This window comes from Pipra filicauda, unplaced genomic scaffold, assembly GCF_003945595.2.
Source record: "Pipra filicauda isolate LSUMZ 115617 unplaced genomic scaffold, ASM394559v2 scaffold210_size2929891_pilon, whole genome shotgun sequence".
Classification (NCBI taxonomy): Eukaryota; Metazoa; Chordata; class Aves; order Passeriformes; family Pipridae; genus Pipra; species Pipra filicauda.
This window is the reverse complement of record NW_024104322.1, coordinates 2,915,723-2,929,751: the sequence shown is the minus strand read 5'-3', so window position 1 is coordinate 2,929,751 and position 14,029 is coordinate 2,915,723. Positions and strand designations below refer to the sequence as shown.

Here is a 14,029-nt window from a genome sequence, read left to right as displayed (position 1 = left end):
TAGTAGTTCCAGGGCTCTACTTTCATTGCTGCTGGTAGTGAGGAGGCACAGCTGCCTCTCTGAGTAAAGCCTTGAAATTGGGTACATGCAATTTTCTGCTGGAGAGAGTTCTCTTTTGCTTGTGGTGATTGAAGGTGCACTGTCTCCTTCAGGCACAGGCAGCCTCCCAGGACAGATTAGAACAAATCAGAGCCAGTCATCATGCTTCACTAAGAAACCAGCTAAAAGACAGAATTAGAGATCTTGAATGTGAACTGGACAGGATAAAAAATACCCAACAAGACAGTACTTTTCAAAAAGAATCCACCCAGGCAGAAGTGGAAAAATACAGAGAGCTGTATCTGGAGGAAGTGAAAACCAGAAAAGGCCTAGCCAAGAAACTGGAAAGGTAAGTCCATGCTTTTCTGGACTGGTAATAACACACTCCTTTTTCCTCGTGCATTTTCCTTCTAAAATCCCTTTTTTACATCTCGCCAGCATTGATGTGTGAAAGCAGAACAGGGCATATTTGTGGGGAAAGTCCCTTAAGACCCCTTCCCTTCATCAGACCTGTCTTCCTTTCTCTTTAAGAGTTCCAGCAGGAACACCACAGTAGCGCCATTATGGCATTATTGGTGTCTTTTTCGAGTTGATGTTGTTCTAGCAGGCAGTCTTTTTGCCAATCTCTAATCTCCTCATCCTGTGTGGGACAGAAAAGATGGATCTTGTGCCCTTTACTGTTTGAATAAGGAGAGAAGCCTCTCGGAGAACAGAGTTGGATTCTGTGCATCAAAAATAAGAACGCTCTTTCTTGGCTTCTGTTTTGGCAGAGGGTCTGAGGTTTGAGCTTTCCTTGAGAAGGCCAGGGTAGGCCAGCGTTCTTATGGAGGTGACACTTGCTGCTCCTTGCACTTAGTGTGATTTCTTAGAAACAGGCCCTCTGAACGAGCTCAGATCAAAGGATGTGCTTGTTTTGGACACTCTTAATGCCCCTGGCTTTTAGAAGTCGAGTAGTAGTCAAGGATGTGGAGGGTAACTTTGCAAAAGCCTTACTGCCAAAGATGACTCTCTGTGTGCTTCTGAATGTTTTAGAGCTAATGAGAGACTTGCAGAGGCCAACACCAAGCTCCTTCGGGAGCGCCATAGAAGCAAATCTTTAATCACAAGCAGCATTGTCAGCGGACATCTGGCTGCAAGTCCACTTCTGTATTCAACTGGCCTGGGACATCTTGGGAACAGTTTGGGACTGAACAGAAGTCTCAGTCTTGGAGGAAACTTCCTAAGCCCAACAGAAAACACATTATCACCAAGAAACAGAGTTGAAGCCTATGTGGCCAAGGTGAGCATTTTGAAGTGCTGTTCTTGACTACTGCTGAGGAGAATCTGTATGCAAGGTTATCCTTTTTAGCCTAAAGTTCGAATCCATTTATTGTTCCATGACATACTCTCTAATATGCCAGAGCAACTGCTAATCCTCAGAACTGTACACAGCTATATGTGGTAAGGCCGAAGACTTTTGGTCATCAGGTTTGTACAAATTTTCCAGGGTAGTCAAAGGCCAAAAAATATTGAAATCAAAGCAATGAACTGTGTAACTACATTCTTTTACAAGACAAACTGTGGTAAAGAGCACTGTGGGGCACGAACCCCCCATCTAAGTTCCACACTAAATTTACATGTATGGTATGTGTGACCTATTTCAAGTGGCTAATGTCACCCACCATGAGTGCCAAATGCCAGCAGACATCTGTGAGACCCCATTTTCTTCATCATTGATCTTTGTTCTAGTAGTTTCTTCACTGGACCTTGCTTTAATATGTTACTATGGATAGGAGGCATTTGTTCCTGTAGTTCCTGCTACGTCTTACTACATGAAACAGCAGAACTACCTACTCCTTGGGAAGTCTTCACAGCCTTCTAATTGTGCAGCAATGCTGCAACCTCTGCAATAGCACTGGTCCAAGTATGCCCTGTGATCAGCAGTCAGTGGGATAGCGCATCCCTTCCAGAATGCAGAGCATTATACCAGGAGACGTGGAAACCACACACCAGTAGTTGTAATCAGTGGGACAGCCACGTAGCATGGGACTGAGGCATGGCCAAGCTTCTCTGTTGAGTTAGTGTGTTTAGTTGTTGGATGAATGTGAGAAGCATTTGTTCACTTTGAAGTCCATCTCAGTTCACTGGTCCCCTCACCTCCATTGGAAAGAACCCATTTCAACAAGGTGTCTACATACAGCACCTGGTTGAAGACAAAAACACCAAGGAGATGAAAAGGGGCCAAGCAGCGTAGGTAATGCGTAGCAGCGGCAGTTACAGACAGGAACTTTTCTGTACCGCTGTGAACGCGTTTTTGAGGGCAGAGGCGTGGACAGGCATTACGGAAAGAACTCGTGAGGTAATTAGTGCTGTACCATCTGCAGGGTTTATTCTGCAGGCAAGCACTAGAAAGGAAGCACACTTCAGGGACCCAATGCAAAAGGGAGAAAAGGAGAAGACCAGGAGGGGCAGGGAGCACGGAACAAGTGAGGGAAAGAAAGGACAGAGAGATGGCAGCAAGATGTTAAAAGAAGGAAAAGGCAAAGGAGGAAACCATTCCTGTTCGAGGAAAAAAGCTGCCCTACTTGAAAAGAGTTGACAGCTGTGTCTTTTTTGAAAAAGAACAGGGAAAACAGATAGTGAGGGGAAGGACAGTGGGAGTACCCAGTGCTTCCTAAAACTGAATTACAGCAACAGTCTTCAGCTCGCCCTTTCCATTGTGATTTTCCAGAAGAAAACTCTGGGCATCTCAAAGTTTTGTCAGTATTAAGACAGAAACCTTCACTGCTTTCCTGGCTTCCCTGAAGGATGTTACAGAAATTAAATATTTCTACAGGTTATTTCATGGCTCATTGTTTTATCCAGTTGCTAATTTATGCAGATGTGTAGTTCAAAGCGCTATATAGGCTGCTTCAACGCTTTGCAACAACTGCTTCCCAGATCTACTTGTGGAAAACAGTTGAGTTGATTCCAAGAAAAGAATGCACTAGATCTGAGAATGGTGATCTGTTCTCACTCTGTTCTCACTCAGTGTCCTGACTGCAACAGCACCCATACAGTTTTTTTTCAGGCCACGTCTGTCTCACAGCCTTGAGCATACTCTCAAGGAAGTTGATGAACAACTACATATGACATTTCCCCACCCTTCAATGACTGATGTCTGGAGGGGTTTTGTTTCTTAGTTTGGGGGCTTGCTTCGATCCCAACCTGACCTTCCCTTTCTGGGTCAAAAACAGAAGGAACTGTTAGTGGTCCATGTACCACAATGTAAGTCCGTACTGTGGCCTTAGTCCATAGCCCAAGGCAAGGAATGCGTGTTCCAAGAAGATTTTTGGACTGGAGGCCTGTTGTTACATTTAAGAACCATCAAGCTTAAATCCTAACTTCTGTGCCAAAGGCTGGGGAAAATGAATGTGGTTGTCATGACACAGAGAAGAATAGTGAACTCTGCTGGCTGCAGCCAGTGTGAATTGGTGGATTGATGAAACCAGTTTCCCTACATAAGATGAGAAAGGGAATGTCTGCTTCCTGTTCTCTCTCTCAATTTCTTTTCTTTTTCTAGTTCCATTTTCCACCTGCCCTCTTGTATTTTAGTGGTCCTTGTATTGCTAGCTTTTTTTGCTTGCCTTGTGTACGTGTAGGCCATGTTTCTTATTTCCCACTGAAGACCTTTGAACTTCAGGCTGGTTTTCTTTCTTTTTCAGCTCCTTAATCAAAATCTTCTCTTTCTTCTCTTTGCAGCCAGATACGTGACAAGGTTTGTAGCCAGTACTGTTTAACCTTGGGTAGTACTGGAAATATTTTGTCTATTTATGCTGTTAGGTTCTGATTAAAACTTACTGATGCATTCACCTTTGCCTAAAGCTGGAAACGGTTTGCACTTGTTAGTTTGAGAGAGTGACTGCTGCCGAGTACTTTTGTGGTTTCTGCGTTTGTAATGTTATGGCCTCTGTGGTACTTCACCCTCCATAAGATGACACTGGATGCTTGGATTTCATCTATTATAATGGAATTTCTTTAAACTAGAAGAGTAGGCTCTTTACCCTCCTTGCCTGTTCTGCTATTTAGAAAGTTCTGGATAGTACCAGCAGTTATATCTGGAGTACCAGTACTGCTCTGAAGTTGAGTTCCTAGACTCTGAGTATCATCTCCTGGAGTCTTACAGGATCCAACTTACTCTGTGCTCAAGAAGCTCCTGTGGGTAAGTAGCAAGTCGGCACCGCTTCCTGAAGCAGAATTATTGAGATGGTGACTGCTGCAAGGGAACCCAGTATGGTACTGCCTGAAGAGCTGTGCAGTGAGAAGTGCCTGCTCAGGAGGTTTGGGCTCATCAGCTGTGATGCCTTCTCCAGAGGAGCGGGAGAACAGTGGAGACACATTATAATCCTCAAAGGTGTATTTTCATTCAAAGGCCTCTTCATTCCCTTTTCAGAAATCCATGTGTTGACTTTACTTCCACCCATTTCTCTTTCCTCAGGTGGGGATGAGAAGTACAGAAAGGTTAATCGAATATATAAGAGTCAAAGAAGAGCTTTTTCTTCTCTTGATTCATCCACACATGTTGCAGAGGGTCCTGTGGAGCTTCTGGTCATTCTGAGGGCTTCATAAACCAGGGAAAGTGGTTTCTTCTAACTCCTCCAGTACTACTGCTTTACTTTGGATTAGTCCTGGGTTTAGGTCGTCTTTTGGTCTAGGCATTAGTTTTCCTGCTTTTTTCTGTTACCTGTGTCTCATTTCATGTGCTGGGGGGGGGTGAGTGCCTTTTACCCAGGATTTTGCTGTTGCTTGAACCTGCTTGAGAAAAATTAGAGGTTTGGGGATTTGGGGGGGAGGACCTTTTCCATTGTTCTTTCAACTCTGTGCTCCCCTCTTCTATCTGCAAAGGCAAAGGCTATTCCAATGAAGTACCACTGGGTGGTGGTTCTCCTGTAGGAGAACCAAATGAACAACAACAAAAAAATCCTTGTGTTAAAATGAAAGTTCCTCTATTTTGATTTTTCCCATCCCTCTTCTTCTGTTACTTGGCATCACCGAGGAGATTTTTGCTCCAATTTCTTTACTCCCCCCACCAGGTCATTAGTATGCCCAGAGAACGTCCCCCCGAACTTTCTCCACTCCAGTAAAGAAACAGTCACAGCTCTCTCAGCCTCTCAACATAGCTCATGTGGTCGACAGCCTTCAGCATCTTCATGGCCATCGTAGGCCTGGAAGCTGCTTGGTATCTATTTTGGAATTCACTTCTGTGTGTAACAGACTTGACAGAAACAATGTAGGAGTCACAAGTATCATCAAATGTGAACGGTAGCATAGAGCACCTGGTCTATGACTCTTCAAAGATCTGATTTCTTCTTAGGAAGACTTTGAAATCAGAATGATTAGTGAGAATAACTTAGTTATCCCCTAGAATAACCACCTTCTAGGGGAGACAGGATTAAGTTCTCCTGTCTAGTGATCTGGGCTGACTTTTGTTGTGTAATAAAACCCGCTTGCTATGAGGAAGCTCTAGCTGTTGGGTTTTTTTCTTAGTACAGATTTTGCAAGAAAAACTGGTGTCTCTATATTTTTATGTATGGGTGTCATGGTATTTGCAGTAACAATAAAGAAAAGTCTTGGCCTGACCTGCAGGAGCTCTTTCCATTTTTCATCTTAAGATGAAGAAAAGAAGAATACTGGCACATGCTTTTTCCTATACAATGATATATGTCGACCCTGCAGCAGCTGCTGTTGCACCTCTTCCCTTTGGAAGCTGCAGAAGCCAGCGTCAACTGAAATGCTCCCTGTGGATGGCACTTGTGCATATCTCAACATTTAGCTGACGGTCTGCACATGTATTGGATGATCAACTTTAGCTATATCCTCATTGCAATAACTCCACTGTGCTTTCTTGATATTTTTCAGTTGCCCAGTTATAACCCAGCTAGTAAGTTACAGCTTGTTTTGCACTACTATTACCATTCATGGCTCAGCAATGAGAATGCTGCAGCCTGGCTGACTCAGAGTTTCTCTTCACTAAAAATCAACCCCCCAACCAAGATGTCTCTATTTGGAATTATATTATTGTGGAATTATATTATTGTGACATTATCTGTGGAGGTTAAGAATGTTTTAGGAGTTTTAACAGTCATATTTAGGTAATAGTACCAAAACTCTGTATTAACTGTAAATCTTAACTCTGTATGTTCTGTTTAATTCTAGGTACGACAGGAACTGGATGAAAAAATCACTAGAGACCTTCAACAAGGTAATCTGTCATTATGTTAGGAGGGTTTTTAAGGAAAAAGGTGACTATTTCTAGCTTGACAGCTCTCAAGCCATTTTTTTCAAGTTCCTGTGATAAGTAGGTTTTTGGTTTTTTTTCTGCTAGCCTTCCAGTTGAGACTTGAATGTGAAAACTTCCTGCTTACCAAAATGTTGCGTACAATGTTATGCAGTTGCCTGGAAAAAGCCAAGCGCAAAGAAACCCTTGGCTTAAGCTGAAGTTGCCCTTCACTAGAGTTCATCTCAAGCACAAACAGCAAAGCAGCCACGAGATAAGATTTTTATAAGCTTCAGCCATCACTTCCCCTCCCATGTACACCGATGGCATTCAGCACTAAACCGCACCATACCCATTCTTTGCTGTTGGTTCCTGATTTTTGCTATGATTCTGTGATTCATGGCTTGTCTTGGTAGCTTAGGTGGTGCAGTCTTTTTTGGAATAAGCAAGAAGATCAGTGACAAAAAAGATAATCTGTCTTTAGGAAAAGAGTATTCAGTATTTTTTCAGCAAATATCAGTTCAGTGCTTGCCGTACGTAGCATAAAACATGCTGTAGAATTTGAGGCCAGGTGTCCAAAGAGGAAATGCACCTGTTCCATGGGAATTCTTCCTCCAGAGTTACTGCTTTGCAGTGTCTGGTGCTGTGTAGTAGTAGTGTGCCAATAAATCACTGGTTTGAACATAAAAGGAAAGCAGAGACTTCGGGGGGGGGGGGGGCTGTTTAGCACGTTTGTGAGTCATTTGTGGATTGCCTGAAGGTATTCAGTGTGTAGCCTCCAGAATGTCTTCCACTTGCTTTAGAAATGCTGTTGATGGATAAGCAATTGTGGAAAAAATGGGTTTCTTCCTTTGCACCTAGCCCTTCCGTTGTTATGTTCCCTTGGAAATTTTAAAGTCTCTGTCTGGATTGCAGTCTCTTCTGTTGCCTGTCATGTTCTTGCCTTGCCTTATTTTGCCCTGTCTGCTATAAAAGTAATGCCATGAATCTTGTGTCTTTTCTCTCCAGCTACTGCTGAACTTGAAAGGGGATCTGCTGGATCTTCAAAAAATCTTCAAGTGGACCAGGATCCCCTTTGCAGAGCAATAGAGGAGTACCGTGATGTTTTAACCAAAAATTACCTGATTTGAACGAAATGCTATGAAAGGCTCTGGAAATCATTTGGTTTTCATAGTGCATCTGTGGTTTCCCATCCCTCAGTTCAGATGTGAAAACATGTTTCTTGCAGTTGGAATATAAACTCATAAACTGTATTCAATGGATGTCAAGCACATTGCACTTACCTGTTGGTTTATTGATGCATAGGTGGTTTCTTTTGCACTCACAATAAGAACCACATTCATTTTTTTCTGACTCGCAGATTGACTGATCTTGACTCTTGAGGTTGACAAAATCATCAAATTTATTTCTTATTATGGTCAATGCATTAGCGTTTGCTTTGTTCTGTTAAATCATTTTAGTCAATGTGTTTGGAATGTTTCCAGTGTTATTTTAATGTTTAGGACATTATTTGATGTGCTTTCACCCTGCTGCTTCAGTCCTGATGCAGTGACTGTTTCTGCTGATAAAGTTTTACAGGTGTTCAAGCTGTAGAAAAGGGTACTTTACATTGTCATCACTTTATGCAATGTAGGTTTAAAATGACCGAGTATGTAGTAGTACTAAGAGTTGTTATATGGTCTTTTTGGTTTGTTTGTTTTGTATCACAGAATGGGTGAGTTTGGAAGGAACCTCTGGAGGTCATCAGGTCCAGCCCCCCTGCTGAAGGAGGACCACCTAGAGGCAGTTGCCCACATCTGAATTGGCTTTTGAATACCTCCAAGGAGGGAGACTCCAGAGGCTCCACGGGCAGCCTGTGATAGAGCTCAGTCACGCACACAGTACACTTGAATACCATGAGAGGCAATGGGCACAAACTCAGTACCTTTTCACAGTATTGGTGTTGATTTCTGTATTAAAAATTGCTGCAGTTTCAGACATTTGCAGCTCTTGCATCAAAACCTATGGTGCACCCAAAACATTTCTAATCGGAGGGAAAAAAATGAATGTTAGTGCATCAACTTTAAGTTTCCTCAGTACTCTCCAGAACTTCTGTGATAGGATAGGCAGTCTTTTTGTTGCTGCTAACAGCTGATGATACGGTGTCTGTAGCCCAGCTGTTAGCCCAGATGTGGTGGGACATTGTGTCAACCTTACAAGCAACTTTACTTATTTCAGGGAACTACCAGTTGTTAATGAAGATCTGAGTTGTCATTTCCCATCCTGAAAAGTCACCAGCAATCCGAAGAGTATAGAACAAAGTCCCAGTTCTGGAAAAGATGTATGTAAGAATGATTGTACTGAGATGAAGAAGACTGGAAAAATTTGGGGGAGTTTACTAATTCAAGGATTTAACAGTCAGCGAGGAAAGCATTAAATGCTGCTGTGACATTCTTCCTTTTTATATGAATACAATTTTGTGAAGCTAATACACTGTGTATAATTCAACTTGATATTTAATAAACTTTGCAATCCAGGACATGCCTTTTGTTTTATTGTTCCCCTTCTTGACATTGCTTTTACACCCCTTCTCTGCCCATAGAACTCTCCAGAGCTCTCCTCTGCTCCCTTCAGCTCTGCTCACAGCTGCATCTTCAGCCTGTCCCAGAGGCCAGGCAAATGTGTCCCCTTCCTCCTTGAAGTCTTGAAGCACAGTCGTGTTAAGATCATGGCCTACAGGTGAGCTATTGCTACTAATCAGCTGCCAGACTCTTCCAGTGCTTTAGAGCCATCCTCTTTGTGTTCTCCCTCTGGGGAGAAGGTAGTGGGTGAGCTTCTGGTAGCCATAAAACACAGGCAAATCCCTGTTTGTAGCCCTCAAAGATAAAAGGAAATTTCTTCAGCCTGCTTGCGGTGCATTGTAGCGTCTCTCCCCTGAGAAAGCTGGTGCAGAACCTCTGGGCCTTCACTTTGTGTTGTCATTGGGACAAACTGGGACAAGACGTGTTTGAAAGTTTCTTCCTGCCTGCTGTGTGCTGCCCATTGGCTGCTGGAGCAGCAGAGCAGAAATTCACTGTTGGCATCTGGCAAAGCAGCAGGTGACAGCAATTACAAGGGGGTGGGGAGGAGAGGCTAAAGAGAAATCCAGTCCATTCCTTCACTTTAAAGTCCATCTCCAGTGTCACAGCGAGGACACTCGATGATCTCAGAGAAGCCAGGGCAATCAGGGAAGCCTCCTGAGGCCTGGAAGCCAGGAAATACCTGTCTGGTCTTCAAGAAGGGCAAGACAGAGGAGCTGGGGAACTACAGGCCAGTCAGCCTCATCTCACTGCCTGGGAAGCTGATGGAGCACATTCTCCTGGAAGCATTTCTGAAGATGTTAGGGACAAAACGATGATGGGGAGGAGCTGGCATGGGTTTGTAAAGGGGAAAATGCCAATCTGGTAGCCTTCTACCATTATGTGAGTAATTCCATGGACAGAGGGAGAGTGGTGCGTGTTTCTTTCCTTTAGCACAGCTTTCTCTGGCTTGCACCATAACAGTCAAATTTAGGTTTTGGGACTTCCTGATCTCTTTCCAAAGAGAAAGCAACCATGTCTCCTAATTTCCTTTCTTGCTAAGGTATGTTAGAAACTCAGGTCAGTATCGTGGGTGGATTACTAGATTTTGTAATTTGATTGTACAGAATATACAATTCTGTTTTAGAAAATCTAATTATACCAGTTGGTTTTTTACTCAAGAGCAAATGATGTAATAAGTAATCTGGGTTTTCCAGTCTTCAGAATGTTGCACTGAATTGCAGCTCCAAAACATGATTAGTTTTTGTTATAGCCAGAGTAGTGTCTTGAACACTTGATTAAAGGCTGTTTGAGTAGTGCTTCTGTAGTCCTTGCATGTCCAGCCAGTGGGCCTTGACCTCTGAAATATCCAGAGACCTGCTTAGAGTTCGTTGCTGACCTCTGCAGCTCTAATTGCATCATTGATGCTTTGCAGAGGAAATATAACTGGTCTCCTGTCAGCATACTGACCAACTTTGTCCTGTTTTCATCTTCCCTTTACCTTCAAGGCACCTCTCACCACCCTTATCTGGATATAGAGATAATAATCTAATTAATAATCTGTTAATGAAACCAAACAAGCTACACGATCTATTTGCCCAGAAAAGCCAATAGTAAATGCTTCTTTACTGCTGGCTCTTGCTGAGCCAGCCCATCAAAAGAGGCAATTGTCCCACTCTGCTCTGCATTGGTGCAGCCTCACCTTGAATATTGTGTGCAGTTTTGGGCACCACAATATAAGAAAGATATTAAGCTCTCAGAGAGTGTCCAAAGGAGGGCAGCGAACATGGTGAAGGGCCTGGAAGGGAAACTGTATGAGGAGCAGCTGAGGTAACTTGGTCTGTTCAGCCTGCAGAAGGGGAGACTGAGACCTCACTGCAATCTTCAACATCCTCATGAGGGGAAGCGCAGGAGCAGTGACCTCTTCACACTTGTAACCAGTGACAGGATTCAAGGAAATTACACAAAGCTGAGTCAGGGGAGGGTTAGGTTGGATATCAGGAAAAGGTTTTTCACCCAGAGGGTGGTGGGGCACTGGAACAGGCTCCCCAGGGAAGTGGTCACAGCACCAAGCCTGACAGAGTTCAAGTGTCTGGACAACACTCTCAGGCACATGGTGTGATTCTTGGGGTGTCATGTGGAGGGCCAAGAGTACTTGATGTTCCTCACGGGTCCCTTCCAACTCAGTATATTCTCTGATTCCATGATTTATTGACTGCTGGACAAAGCAAACTGAAAGCCAGTGTTAACATCTAGCATAACAATAAAGGAAAGTCTGGTCAATTCATTAACTTCAAAAATGATATGTTTGGTTTTTTGTTAAGTAGTGAAAAACCTATTTTTAAAAGTGTGTGGCTGATTCTTGGTGCTCAGTGAAAACAGCTGATACCACATTACATGACAATACATAGGATCACTATCCTAAGCTTAAGCAGTACTTTAGCTGAGGTTACTGTAATAGCTGACCATTCTACTACTTACTAGCAGTATGAATTATTAATCATTAATTATTACTATTAACTTAATCACTGCTATAAGCACGAGGACAATGAACTACATAGGCAAGCAGCACAGTCCATGCTTTATTCAGGATAATTTGGACCATGTACTAGTGGGGCCTTATGAGTACAGCTGTGTATTGCAAATGACAAGGACAATGTAATGGAGCTCTAGGCAAAAAACTGCCTCCTTCACGTTTATAAACACTTGTGATACCTATGTCAACAGTGCTGCCAGTCACCTTGCCAATGAATTGTTGATTGCTATAGCCTTAGTGAAAAGTCACTTTTTTATCCGCAGTTGTATTACCAAAATCCCGTACATACAACTACATTCCCTGTTTCAAGAATGAGAAGACAGTTAATATCCAACTCAAATGCTCCTCTTGAATGGCTTTTCATGAAAGAGGATCGTGCTTACATATTTTTAGCACATCAAGGCAAACGTAACGCAGTACAAAGCTAACAGTTCTTTCACAGCATCTACGCAGCTGGAGCAGAAATTATTTACCAAGGAATTCTGAATGATACAGGCACATTTCATCTCCCTTTTCCACGCAATTTTTCAGAGCAACCTAATCAACAACATGCCTTTGTATCTACTATTAATAAACTCAAATTGTTTTATGATGTCCTCCCTACAGTTGCAGGGCTGTATCCTGGGAATGCACCGACATTTTGAAGAAGCTGGGCTTTAAAACCTGGTTAGTTTCTTGGTATCCGCAATGGAGCTGAGACTTCTTCCATCAAAAAAAGTACATATTTAGGGTGGGGTGATGTTGTTTTGGGATGAAGAAACAGTTACTTTAAACATGGGCTGAATTTAATCTCCTCTCCAGAAATGATTGTATTACTTTCCGACTTTATTCCTAAACAAAATCCTGCACCTGTATTTTGCCCTCTAGACCTAAGTCACTGTGAGAAAAATTAGCTTTCATTTTGAACATGGAAGACAAGATGTGTAGATGTTCTAGGCATTCACTCAGGAGCAAACAGATAAAAATATGTACCAGAAGTGCATGGAAAAGAGGTGGCTCAGTGGCTTTTGCCACTTATGTGGCAAAACTTCCTTATGTCTAGATTATCTTCACTGATAAAGCCTTTCTTGGTGCTGTAGTAGGACCTTTGTCATCTGAGAAGTTTCTTGTTTCGTTAAGTTACTAAGGCTCAGGTGGCCCATGGCAGAGTACATGGAAACTTCTGTACTTTCATAAATAAAGCTCAGCTGCTTTAAGGCCCAAGATGATGAAGGGCATTGCTCAGGGCACACCTGTGTTGAAGTGTGGCATTAGCAGTAAGGTAGCCTGCCTCCTTTTAGCTAAGGGCAATTCTGCTGACATTGACACTGATGCTGAAACTCAGAAAAAGCATAATTAGAACCAAACTCAAAACTACTTGCACATACAGTGTAATTGTAAAGCATTGTACGTCTTATCCACAAATGAAATTAATACATACAAACATACTAATGCTTGTCTTTCTTACTGCTTTCTGTACTGGCTGGACTTCCATAAAATGGTGGAATCGGAAGTTAGAGCATAAAACTCAAAATTACTTGATGGATGTTACAAACAATGCAAGAAGTTAAAGTAGGCTCTAGACAAATCAGGGAGCCGTCCCCTTCACCCACATAACAATCATCACTTAAATGATAACAATCACCAACTCTATTCTGTTTCTCATCAGAGACTGTTTCCACTTGGATCCTGACAATTTTAATTAAATGTGAGCTGATGACTTTTCATGGAAGCAATCTTGTAAATCAAAAGTGCAATTCCAGAGAGTGATCCTACCCTATTATAGTTACAAAAAAGAATCTAAGCCTGTCTTTTCAAAGTCCTTGAGCATTTGCACTTCCTAGATTTAAGCTGGACTTATGCCTGACTCTTGTATCCAGGATGAGTTAGGACAACCCAGAGAAGAAATATGGCAAAAAGCAAGAAGGCTGTTTCCGTTAAACATTAATGAGCACATGCTTTCATGGATTTTGCACTTGCAGTTTAATCATAGAAATCATTCTGCACGGTTCTACTTCTAATGATCTGATTGTTAGGAGAAAGGCTGGCCCCAGTCCTATTGACTGTTTACATCCGAATGTGCTGTTTTTTAAATCTATTTCCAAACTAACTGTGGTTCTATTGTGTGATATTTCCTCTGCAGCATCACACATTTTCAGTCAGCATCAGCTCCTTAGCCATAATCACTTCCTGCCTTGGCTTCTGTTCAGTCCAGTAACTCACTGCAAAACAGAGCTCCCATACATCCAGTCTGTATGTATGAAATGGTATAGATGCAGCAGTATTTAGGTGGCAGTCGGCAAGAAATGGTTTGATTAATTGGAAATGCTATAAACTGAGTTTGAGACAGCTATAGATAGCAACGGGGGTTATTGCTACATGTTTTTCCTGGTCTTTTGCATGCATGTTGCTTTGAATACAATTTTGACAATCTATCCCCTGTATCCGAGGACACTACATCACCTACATGTTGGTCAATGCGAATGCTGCAGATCCCAGCCATACACCACCAGCAGTTCTGACCAGGCTGCAGAAACATCACAGCATTCATCTGCATACAGGTTTCCATCTGCATCATAAGCAGACTTGAAGTCTGAAATTACACAAGTGAGAATTCCCAAAGATTTAAGCACAAAAATACAAAGCAAGAACCATAATTAAAAAGTAGCATTTTAGGATAGGAAGCTTCCATTTGCCTTAAAA

At 42.4% G+C, this 14,029-nt stretch overlaps 1 protein-coding gene across 1 annotated transcript; it reads left to right on the top strand.

Moving 5' to 3' along the window:
- Positions 1–152: 152 nt before the first annotated feature.
- Positions 153–8,792, top strand: LOC120323206 (ankyrin repeat domain-containing protein 26-like; the record flags this gene model as incomplete). The annotated part of the gene is made up of 4 exons (XM_039381009.1): positions 153–388; positions 1,072–1,318; positions 6,214–6,259; positions 7,283–8,792. Coding segments are annotated over 4 exons (651 nt in total), but the record flags the coding sequence as incomplete, so codon positions are not given.
- Between the last annotated feature and the right edge of the window lie 5,237 nt (positions 8,793–14,029).